This window comes from Cyprinodon variegatus, unplaced genomic scaffold (assembly GCF_000732505.1).
Source record: "Cyprinodon variegatus isolate N-32 unplaced genomic scaffold, C_variegatus-1.0 Scaffold521, whole genome shotgun sequence".
Classification (NCBI taxonomy): Eukaryota; Metazoa; Chordata; class Actinopteri; order Cyprinodontiformes; family Cyprinodontidae; genus Cyprinodon; species Cyprinodon variegatus.
Window position 1 is genome coordinate 368,473 of NW_015150974.1, and position 12,135 is coordinate 380,607.

Below are 12,135 nucleotides of genomic sequence, written 5' to 3' on the forward strand. Positions count from 1 at the left end.
CTTTCAACAACAACGTTGTATCAGAGCTATGTTTACGTTAGCGTAGCCCTCAATATGGCCGCCACGTCCCACAATGCAATGCGGATCCAGAGCCCTATAGCAGTTTGGCTCAATGTCTTCTGCTTTAGGGGAGAGGTGGTCTCGTGGTTACAGTAGGGTATTGCGCTTGGATCCCAGAGGTTCCGAGTTCAAGTCCCCACTCCCACAGACTGCCACTCTGGGTTCCTGAGCAAGACCCTAAACCCCCACACTGCTCCCTGGGCACTGCACAACAGCAACCCACTGCTCCCTAAGGGGATGGGTTAATTGCAGAAAGTGAATTTCGTTGTTTTGTACTTGTGACAATATAATGACAATAAAGTTGAATTCTACAATTCTTCTATAGTTGAAATTTTAGATACTCTGGCCACCTCTACATCTCAGAACAATACCTTTCACACAAAAGTAGAGAAGTACTTTGGGTTGGGGACCTTAACTTGATGTGGATGAAAGAGTATTAAGGAAGTTTTCTCTTACCTCAGTCAGGAAATTTGAATATTTTGAACCTTACCGAGAGCAAATGTAAAAACAGATATATTATAATTTTACTGACTGTATTTTGTGAAAAGTTCAAGTGCTGCATAGTGAATGGTATCCATGTACAGATGGTAAATATATAGTTAACGTCGAGAAAAGTTAGATTTTTATAACACACTGCTTTCCAGAGAATTTCTTCTTGGCAGAAAAAAAGTATACTCATTAAAGGTTTTTATACATAACATTGTTTATTATTTGTAACAAGGTTAATGTACCCAGGCATTACAGCTGGCAATGACACACAGCTTGATGCATTGACTACAGTACTTACTGTGTTTTTTATCCTTTTGTTTTTTCCAGAACTACAAGGAAAATGTGCTCTTACTCTTCATTTGATGATCCCATGGCAGAAGACAAAGGTAGAAAAGTTGCATACTTGACTGGGGAATAGTCAAACATCCTCAGACGATGCGCATGGAGTCCCTCAACCTACAATTTACACACAGTATGCCTGAATCTGGGAACCACTGCAATCTAAATACAAGAACATTCATGGTTCATTTTATCTATAGGGGAAAAAATCATCTGTGAGTTCAGTTAGAGCTTTGGTCAGTTAAAAAGGTGACAATCGTAGCGAATAAATAACTAAATATAGTGAACAAGGATGAAAAGCCTATCTAGGTATAGCAGGCCTTAAAAGATGCCGTCTAAGTAGGTGTGGAAGGGATTTTTCAAAACATTATGCCAGTTATTGAAAATAAAATAAAACTGGACCTAAAACTAAACCTTGTGGAACACCACAAAAAACCTGGCAGAGTCGATAACTTGCCAGAGGACAAATTTCCAGACAGATAATAAGAAAAACAATCTGCTGCATAGCCAGTAAACAGATTAAACTTTTAACCTGTGTATTAAAATTTATGGTGGACAATACGTATTAGATGATGGGCTCAGATCAAGTGTGCAAAAATCAAAACGTAAAAAAAAAAAAACAAGGTTTTACTGAAAACATAAATAACCTGCAACCTTTTCACACATATTTTATTTTTTATTCAATTAGATGTTTAAGGAACATATTTTTGATCATGTTTAAACCTTATTTTATCCAAAACTGTACACTTTTGAATATGTAACAATATTAAGAATAATATTATACAAACACACTCAGAAAATCATGTTTACAGCACACTTGTTGTAAAATGAAAGACATTCATTAGTTTCTAAGCTATATCATTGAGGATACTGTACTTTTCAGTTTTAGACCGTATTCACAAACTGGTAACTGAAACATGTCCTTTTTTCTTTGATTCTTTTTGTTGAACTTGCAGATAAAAATCCCCAAAGCTACAGTCAGATAGCTCTGTGACTTTGTTATTGCTAATGTCATGTTTTCATTGTATCCTTCAGCTGTCCAAGCCTGTAGGAAAAGACAAACAAAACAGACAAAAAACAACCGGGCAACTTTCTTTATATACGAGAAAGATGAGGTTCTCTTTCAAAGGCTTCCCTTCATTTCGTCATGCAATATTTGAGCAGTCTTAAGTACCAGCACTTTTTTAAAAGTTTATTTTCAAAGAAGTGGGTCCCTTCCGTGGAACCTGCCTCCACCTGCGCTTCATCATAAATACACTTCACTTTCAGTTTCATTTAATCGTAAACGAAACCTCTTCTTTATGAAAATACAATTTAAAACTAGACACAGCTTTCTATTCATTGTTTCTGGTGTTGTATTTACTATGTGAATATAACACAGTTAAGAAAATGGGTTTATTTCAAGCATTTTAAATCAGTTACTCTTTGGAATACGGTTACTGGCTTTGTACGTTGCTTGGACTTCGCAACTGGTTCTGTTTGTTTGAGTAGGTTCCCAATGGGAAATTACATTGGGACCAAGTAGCACTATATTGGTGAGTTAGAAACAACACCGTCAAGGAACGCTATGGACAGAGGAAACATGCAAGCGGAGGAGAGTTTAGTGTTGGAGGTCGTGGATGAGTCTGATTGACAGATGACAGTTGATATATGATTGGCCGAATTTAGGTGTTCAGGCTGACGTATAACTAACTGATTTTAAGGATTTTTTTTTTAATAGAAATTTTCTAACTTTTGGGACAGTATGTTCTGATAAAGAGTACATTTATATACATGTTTAAGCTAGAATGGCTTGAAATTTAAATATGACTTCCTTACAGCTTTAATGTCCACAAATCATGACAGAAAAAATAGTTTTGTACAAAGATTGTTGTTTAAAGGGGAATCTTAGGGGGCCAACCAAGGTCCCATCAAGGAAAGTGTGGACATTTTGAATGGATAAAGGCTGGTTATACTCCTGCAGCAATGTGTCGCATTGAACTTGACGCAGATATTTTTGATTTATGCCCAATATTGAAGCGTGGTCTGCGCTATATGCTGTGGGTCTAGATACGGCCGAGGCGATGAAGAAGTGGGGGCGAGTTTGTCCGACAACGGAGGGACATGACAGCGAAAATAGTGAGGATCCAGGTGGAAAAAGTGTCCCAGCGTTCTCGCACACCTCGCTCTTCTAGCTGGTCCAATTTCACGACTTGTTTTCGGTCATAAAAACAAAACAAGCCGGCCTCCTGTCTGCAGCACTGTCTGCAGTCACCTACAATTTGGGAGAGGTGCGGCGGAGTGTCTGCGGAGGGGGCGGGGACGTCTTTTTGTTCACTGAGACACCTGTGCAGACAACCTTGTTTCGAGGTATAAATCGGCCTTAATGGATCAGTATAATGGCGTAATGACACAACAATAGGTGTGTTTGGTCCCCCAAACAAAGCGGAGTGTGTATGACATCATCCGGACACGCCGGCTACCATTCATTCATCCTGTCCGCTGAACTGCTGCTATTTTTACTCATATGCCTGGAAGATGTCTAGTGCTATCCTGTTGAAGTCTGCCATGTGTTGTGGTATAAATAAGGTCTTTTTATAGCACTTTTTTTATTTAGTATTTATTTATGTGCATGATATAATATTTTTGTCTGTTTTATTCTTCCTTTGTATTTTTTTTACCCTCTTTATTTCTTCAACACTATTTATTTCTGCCTGTCGTTTTTACATTTCTGTATGCATTTCTGTCTCATTATGTAAATGAGGAGGGGTGTGTCTTAGAGAGACATAAATACGCTAATTAAAAAAGATATATATATATATATATATACATTTATGTCTCGCTGTATAATAAAATTTCTACCTACATTTATTTGTTTATTGTATTTTTGGGGGCAATTAATTAAATGCTTATTTATCTATTGAGCATTTATTTATTTCTGTATTTATTTTTAAATATGGCAGAGTTGGTCCTCCATACTAAAGAGGGGTCCTAGTTCACAATCGGTAGGGGGCCAACATCATTGGACCAGTATGAAGTTGGAAAAGAGTTGAGAACTTCCTCACACTAGGAAGAATACTGACATTAAACCCTCGTATAAAATCAAGATGAATTCCGTTAATATATAATTTAAAATAAACTATGACTGGTTAATTTTAAATCGGACGTCTTTCTGCTTTTTTTCCCCTAATGAAGGGTGCAGTCGGTCAGAAGCACACGTGAGCTGCATGGTTCGCCATAGTTTTGAGCAGCAGCAGCAGCTACTGGTTCACTAGTTTGGTGACTTTCAAGATGGACGCTATAAGCTAGATAGGTTTCTGTTTCTTTTTCGCTCCGCAGAGCGCATATGGTCGACCATCCGTACCAGGAGACTCGAAGGGGGACTCGAGAAGTTTCCTATTTGGCGGATGTATGATTTAGAGAAGGGGGGAAGTGAATAAAGTTGAAGATATTCGCCTCGTCGTGTTTGGACGTGGTGGATATTTTGTAACTTCCTGGTTCGCTTTGACCTGTCAGTAGACTCGGAGGACTCTGGAAGCTTCCGCTGGTTCTGGATTTGTGGGATTTATTTTTTTTTTCTTCACTCGTTTGAGATGTTTGAAAGCGGGGATAACTCTTTAAAAAGATACGCCAAGGGAAAGGGGCAGATTTCATAAGCGATGGAAAGTCGTAATGGTGGTGCATCGAGTGAAGGTGACGAACGTCTTTTTTTATTTATTTTTTTTTTTTAAGCGTTTGAAACTATAAAAAGACGTAAAACCTCAATTTATGACGCAGTTAGTAGCTTTTTTTAAAGCCTTAAATCCTGCCTAGGTGTTGTTTTTCAGGTCAGCCTGTCCCTGAATTGTGAAATCGTGTTTCCCTGCTCTCTGGCTGCAGTTTTCTGTAATTTTCCAGCTCCTTGTCCATTTTTCACTAATGGCCATATTTTCTGTGCACTCTTCAGGTATTCTGATACCTGTGTGTGAATCTTCGGAGCTCTTTCAAACCAGTATATTGGCTCCACTTCAAAGTGCGTACTTATACGAAGAATCAAAGCACTTTTTCAGATACAAGTCTGCTGTTCTAGTCAAGAACCCCGACCTGGAGGAAAAGGTCTGTTCAATCTGCCCTTCCTTCACCACACAACCTTAATTTAACCAGAATTATACACAATTTAAATAAATTCACATTTAGTTATACTGTTTATTTAATACTTATGTAAGTTTACCCCCTTTATATAATAAGTAATCAAAGTAAAACCAGTTAAATGTTAAAGTAAACCTGCTTTTGTACCTTTAAAAGTTTTATTTATGTTTCAAACGTCCCTTTCCACATTAGTACCACGCGTTTCGAGCAGGGAAAAGAACCGCAGGCTACTCGGAAGAGGATCTCCAGGAAACATTTGGCTTTTTGTTGTTTGACGATGGCAGCAAGGTAGTCTGTAGTTTAAATAAACCCGGTTTAATAAAGGTTTGTTGTCAAATGTAGCTGATTTTTGCTGTCTGGATGTTCTTAAAGGCGAATGCTGTTGGAAAAAGCGGTGTGATCTCTGGAAACGGCTCATGCACAACCTTAGGAGACCCAGCAAAAGGTAAAAAAAAAAACCACACCTGTTTTCTACTAAACGCGCTCACTCTAAGCTCTGATTCAGCCAGGCGAATTCAACCACAACTACAAATGTTTTGAGTCGGTCTTTAAATATAATTACTTTAGATAAACTCACCTATGAAATGATTAAAGGAGAATAAATCCAGATCTGTTGTCCAAATGGAGAGCAGACGCTGTTTGTTTGGCTGTGTGCTCCATTTGAAAGTGAAAGCAAATTTTAGAGCTCTATTAATGTATACAACTGAAAGTGAAAAAAAAACTTATTCTGAATGAAAGTGAAACTGTGATTTCGAGACATATAGGCAGGATGGTGAACTGTATAAACTTGTAGGCACTATGATCACTGCAGCACCAGCTTTATTGGGTTTCAGCAGCACCATGGCCTTCCTGAGTTACTATTTATGTATTAACAGTACTCTAAATTCAAAAGAAAAAAAAAAAAGAAGGGCGATGGTGGATTATTTTTAATTTTTTTTAAGCATACATGGCCTAATTAATATAGCCTAAAGTAATATGCATGGTCAGGGGCGAATTTAGGAAATTTGGGGCCCTAGGCAAAGACAGGAAGGGGGCCATTTGAATTGATAAGACGACACTCAAAGCAAACTCATTATACAGATAGAGAAATTTGAATAGAACAGACATACATTATTTGTTCTAGGTTTTGTCCCTTCTCTTGTTGTTTTCCTCTCTGTTTTGTACTCAGCTGACTTTTCATGCTGCCGCAAAAGGAATGAAAGTTTTTTTTTAAGCACTAAGCTCCCTTAACTGATTGCTCCTTCCTGTGTTTCGAAAAAGGGTGACGGCAGAAGTAAATAACACATTCCTTGTCATGACCTGCTAATCTGTTCTACATTTTTCAATTGTATGTAATGATATCGGCATGAATCATGACAGCAGACAAGATGGAGAGCAGGAGGCGGGGTTACCAATCTACTTGCTCTGGAGAGCAGACTTCGGTGCTTTTATATGATGTTGCTAAAGTCTCCAGTAGCAGAAAAAAGTTGCTTGATTTGGCGCTAGGCTCTTTTTTTTTTTTAAATCAAAGTGCTAGAGGGGTCTAAAAAGTCGCTAAATATATAGCGAAAAAAGTGCTAAGTTGGCAACACTGCTCTTTGCATCGTTTGTTTTCAAATGGTTTGCTGCTGACTGTTTGGACCTTTTTGAACATGTGCAGCAAATGGACTGATCCAATATGGTGGACACTATGGGGGCTTCCTAATATTAAGCATTAAGAATGTTTAATATAAGTTTTCTGATGGAGAGGGATTTTTAGTAAAACACAACTGTTGCGCAAATTGTTGTATTAGCTGGAAATGTAAGGAGTTTTATGGGGCCCCCAAGAACTTGGAGCCATAGTTAACTGCCTAGTATTGCCTAATGGTAAATCCCCCCCGTGCATAGTATTGGTACATGTCAGGTACGGCGGTCATTGACCTTGACCGAGTCACCTTACTGTAGTAGTGCAGTCAGTCCCTGTGCTGAGATGGCATCACTGCCCCTCATAGTTAGGGACAATTTTCCCACTGGGATCAGCTTCATAGTCATGGTAGGACACTTCTTTGATTTTATTTATTTTGCTCAAGCTACTCATAAGCCAACAGTCCAAAATATGTTGAAAGGGAAATATTGCCATTACTGTAAATATATAGTGGAAACTTTACACATTCAGTAATACAATTCACAGGGCATGGTATGGGAGGATGGTCATTTAAAAAGGGGGGTGATTTGTTTTTAAGTTTTTAAGAAGGAGGATGCCATCCCCCCTCAACTCGAGTATTGTGTATTACAAATGCGATTGTTTTGCCTTTCATTGAAATCTTTTATTTTGACTACAGGTAAAAAGCAGAGCAAATAAAAGCTTTATTGTGTCTAAATGAATGTAGACATGCTGTGCACTTTTCTCCCAAGACTTTTAAAATTATTTTATCCAATGATTCCCTGACATAGATTAAACCGTTGTTCCATCATATTCTCAATTCTCTTCTTATTCAATTTAATACTTATGTGTCGTACACAAGACGGGGTCCAGTAACCTGCCAGACAGGTTTTTGGCTGCTCAGATTTCTGACCGAAAACAGATCGGTGGCATGATCTTTTATCTTTCTTTCTACCGAGCTTTAATGGATTTAGCTTTCATTCTGTGGAGGGTTTTCATGCACTCAGCAAAAATATAAACACAACACTTTGGTTGTGCTCCCATTTTTTTTCATGAGATGAACTCAAAGATCTAAAACTTTTTCCACATACACAAACATTTCCCTCAAATATTGTTCACAAACCAGTCTAAATGTGTGAAAGTGAGCACTTTTTCTTTGCTGAGATAGTCCATCCCACCTCATAGGTGTGCCATATCAAGTTGTTGATTAGACACCATGATTAGTGCATAGGTGTACCATAGACTGCCCACAATACAGCTTTAAATCTGTCAATGTACAGATTATAAAAGTGTATTTTTCTTTTCTTTTTCAAACAATGGTTATAGTAACATAAAAAAAAAAACAGCTTTGTTTATTTTTTGGTGAGTTTTCTCCCTTTATGTAACGATTGTTTTCTGCCAGTCTAACTAAATGCACGGCCAGTCTAACTAAATGAGATCATTCAGGGTGTGTTTTTGCATACGGCTTGTTTTTTTCAGAGGTGACTTTGCTGGGTGTGGTTGTTCTGCTCAAGGTGTGGCAGGTTTATGAGATTCTCCTTTGACACTTCACCTTGAGCACTTTGGATTTCAATTTTTTTTTTTTTTTTTTTTTGCATTTATCTAAAACATTAAAGTGCTTTATATTTATTTTTCTCCTTTTTAAAGGTGTTTACATATCCATGTTCTCTGACTGTTTGGATCTAAATCGCTGGTATCATGGGAAATCTGGGTACATTGCCATCATCAAGCTGACAAAGGTACTGATAAGTAACATGCTGGAGCCTCCGTTTAGAAGAGTTGCTGCCGCTGGGTTAATAATTGTTTGTTTTTTACTCTTTAAAGGGTAAAGTGAAAAACGTTGCCGAGAACTACACCCAGAATTTCACAGAACCTTCCGTTGGCTTCGACTGTCACGTGTCAGACCAGCTGCCCTCTGTGTCTGCCAAAACCAGCTCCTTCCTTGCTTTTGAGAGAACCCAGGTTAGAGTTTGGCCCTCAAAAGTGCTCATGTGGTCACTTGTTTGCCCAAATACATAGCTGGAGGTTTATATGAACACAAAACTGCATTTTGTTTTACTCCTTTCAGTTTTACATATACGAGCTGCTAAATGATGGCAGCGGTGGAACATCTCGGTGTCCCAGCGCCGCATGTCCATTTGCTATTGTGTCGTTTTCATATATGGACACAAAAGCATCACATATTCCACAAGAGAAAAGGTAATCTTCTTCCCTCAGTGACTAATTTTATTGAACACTTTTTTTTTTATTATTGAAGTTATATATTTTAATGCCAAATTTTTTATTTGTTTTTTTCCTCTTTCTGTCTTTTTTCTTTTTGTTCTAGTGAGCTGAAAAAACAAGGTAAGAAAGGTTTGAACTCAAGAAAATGACTAATTTCTTTTTTTGGGTAAATGTGAGTTTACATATATAAATATGCCTCGTGGTTTTATAGGAATAAATCTTAATTCCTGTAAGAAGAAAACAAACCGTTTTGAGCCCCCACTAACGTGTCAAATTTCTTCCTACATGTGGTTTTTTGTTGCATCAGCAGTCAGCAGAAGACTTCATCAGCACTCTTTCTGGTCTCAGTACATACAGTAGTTCTTGATATGATTTTACTTATGTCTTTTGGCTCTAATAGGAACAAAAAAAATTAAATACACGTGTTATATAAAAAGGCTGTTGTGTACTGCAATGGTAGCATTTGCTTTACTGTCTCTACCCTGAAAGTGTACATCTCAAAATGCAAAAAAAAATGTTTTTCTTCAAAATATTTGTCACTTTAAAGCCTGATGAGGAAAATAAGTATTTGAACACCCTACTGTTTTGCATATTCTCCCATTTATAAATCATCAAAGTGATATTACAAGTTTTTCTAAGTCTAAGAGACATAATCTACAAAAATCCAGAAATAATGTATGATTTTTATTTTTTTGTTTAACTATTTGTATGATACGGCTGCAGACAAGTATTTGAACACCTGAGAAAATCAATGTTGTCCTTTGTTTGCAATAACGGAGGTCAAATGTTTCCTGTAGTTTTTCGATAGGAGGGATTTTGGCCCACTCCTCACAGATCTTCTCTAGATCAGTCAAGTTTCTGTGCTGTTGCTTAGAAACATGGAGTTTGAGCTTCCTTTCAAAGATTCTCTATTGGATATATACGTATCTGGGGACTGGCAAGGCCACGCCAGAACCTTGATATGTTTCTTTACAGAGCCACTCCTGGGTTATCCTGGCTGTGTTTTTCAGGTCATTGTCATGTTGAAAGACCAGCCTCGACCCATCTACAATGCTTTAACTGAGGGAAGAAGGTTGTTTCCCAAAATCTGGCAAGGCATGGCCGCGGTCATCCTCTCCTTAATACAGTGCAGTCGCCCTGTCCAATGTGCAGAAAACGCCCCTATAGCTTGATGCTACCACCCCAATGCGTCACAGTAGGGATGGTGTTCTTGGGATGGTACTCATCATTCTTCTTCCTCCAAACATGGTTTCTGGAATTATGACCAAAATTTTGTCTTTTGGTCTCATCTGTCAACATGACTTTTCCCAATGACTCCTCTGGATGCTCCAAATGGTAATTGGCAAACTTAAGACAGGGCTTGACATGTGCTGGTTTAAATAAATTCACCCCAGTCATACATCAGTGGTAAAATATCAAGGTGAAAGTCATTATACCTTACATATTATAGAATATAGCACCCAACCCAGCTTTGAGAATAGATTAAGGGCAATGTTTTTTATATTGCCTGATAAGACTTTGCCGTTAACGCAGCCATTAACGCAGACAACAACCCACCTCTACTTTATGCAGCTAATGACTTCAAACAGGTGCATCTAGTTTAGGATAATACATGGAGTGGAGGTGGACATTTTGAAGGCAGACTTTCAGGTCTTTGTGGGTCAGAATTCTAGCCTATAGACAGGCGTTCAAATATTATTTGCAGCTGTATCGTATAAATAAATTGTTAAACAAAAATTATATATTGTGATGTCACCTAGAATGACAATTTCAGACCCCTCTCCATGATTTCTAATCTGATGAACTTGTAAATTGACAGGGTGTTCAAATAATTATTTTCCTCACTGTATAAAGAAGTAGTCAATACATTTAGATTTTTATTTTAATTTCTTTTTCCAAATACATAAAGTTATTGGATAATTATTATTTTTTTTTTTTTTTAGAAAAACAAATGGAAATGCATTGTTTTTTTTGTGTGTGTGTGTTTCTTTGTTTTGTATTTGTACACTATTGCAGGAAATATTTGTGAATATATTTTCAAACTTTTACCTCCAAACATTAATTCTCTCTCCTTTTAATAACATGCCCCACGCAAAACGGCCTTTACTACAAAAAATTAATAGGGGGGGATGTTGAGGAGAGTTTTAACTTTGTTCCTGAGCGAACGTTCTCTAAAATGTGTATCAGAAGTAATATCTTTTGCTGTTTACGAAAACAACCCGTTAGAAATTACCACCTTTATTTACTTGAACTCTAGCTGGTAAAACAAACCTTCTATAGGACATTTGATCATTATCTAAACCTTGTTTTGGACTCTATATCATGGTGCTAGATGAAATGACAAGGTAAATAGCCCATCAGTATTATTTAAAGCCATGTAGGCGACTGTATCTCTGCACGATATTCATTTATTTCCTGCACCTCGTCGGTGTTGTTATTGCTGTATAAAAGAGGGAAAAAACAAAACAACCAACTGTCTGCAGGTTTTTGTGTAACTTGTTTGCTTATTCCTCAGTGGATTGTTTCATTTTTTCTTTTTTTTTGCTCAGTTTGTCACTACTTGACGTGGAGAGGTCAGCTTCAGATTGAGAGCCAGTTTTACCATGTTGACCTCAGGTCCAACGTCATGGCTTTTATTCCTGCACAGCTGTAGGTCCAATCTGCAAATTAAAGTCTTGTCTTTTGCATTTTAATGTGTGATTTATCAACTTTATTCTGATATAGTTTTTATTTTTCTGTTGAAGACCACCAGTGATCAAGGTCAACCAAGCCATTTCCATGTCAGATCTGAGAATCCTGTTGCCTAGAGCTGCGTTTGAAACGAGCTTTACTGAAGAAGGTATGTCTCGATTCATTTTTTTTTTTTCTTGAAAGTCTTTATCCTTACACATTCTAAACAGGCCTTGGATGAATCAATATCAACACACAATCCCTTTTTTCTTTCAGTCTTCTTGGAGGGATTTTACTGTGATTTGTGTGAGTTTGTGTCCTCAGAAGCAAAGGAAGCCAACTCATTTGCTCTCCTCCTCTCAAAGATGAAGGAAAAGGATCTTGTGAGTTGGTTACCAATTACAATGGATGACTTACCCAAAGCAACACTGTTTCAGCCCAGCCCAGTAGATTTTTAATGTTTAACACCAAAGCTGTAGTTACAAAATTCCTTTTTAAATTATTTTATCTTTAGTATTAACTACTACCCTTGAATAATAAATAATAACTATTAATGGAACTTATTATTGAAGGTGTTCTCGGGTGCAGGGAGCACTAGCATAAATGTTTCAACTTTGTTTTCATCT

The 12,135-nt window shown here is 37.5% G+C and overlaps 2 protein-coding genes across 3 annotated transcripts in view; one reads left to right on the forward strand and one right to left on the reverse strand.

Annotated features, from left to right (window-relative positions):
- Positions 1-5,591, reverse strand: part of asb13 (ankyrin repeat and SOCS box containing 13) — a 19,322-nt gene extending 13,731 nt beyond the window's left edge. The window contains exon 1 of the mRNA XM_015391016.1: positions 5,573-5,591. The gene's annotated coding sequence lies outside the window, so the exon portion shown is untranslated. The remainder of the gene's footprint in view (positions 1-5,572) is intronic.
- fam208b (family with sequence similarity 208 member B) overlaps positions 3,963-12,135 on the forward strand; it is a 43,455-nt gene continuing 35,282 nt past the window's right edge. The window contains exons 1-11 of one of the 2 annotated variants that reach the window (XM_015391013.1): positions 3,963-4,560; positions 4,814-4,962; positions 5,188-5,283; positions 5,368-5,440; positions 8,264-8,355; positions 8,441-8,578; positions 8,685-8,815; positions 8,943-8,959; positions 11,389-11,488; positions 11,584-11,678; positions 11,786-11,892. In XM_015391013.1, the coding sequence (XP_015246499.1) occupies positions 4,527-4,560; positions 4,814-4,962; positions 5,188-5,283; positions 5,368-5,440; positions 8,264-8,355; positions 8,441-8,578; positions 8,685-8,815; positions 8,943-8,959; positions 11,389-11,488; positions 11,584-11,678; positions 11,786-11,892 (1,032 nt within the window). In that variant the 5' untranslated portion in view covers positions 3,963-4,526. The remainder of the gene's footprint in view (positions 4,561-4,813; positions 4,963-5,187; positions 5,284-5,367; positions 5,441-8,263; positions 8,356-8,440; positions 8,579-8,684; positions 8,816-8,942; positions 8,960-11,388; positions 11,489-11,583; positions 11,679-11,785; positions 11,893-12,135) is intronic. The other variant, XM_015391014.1, reaches the window with a different exon arrangement.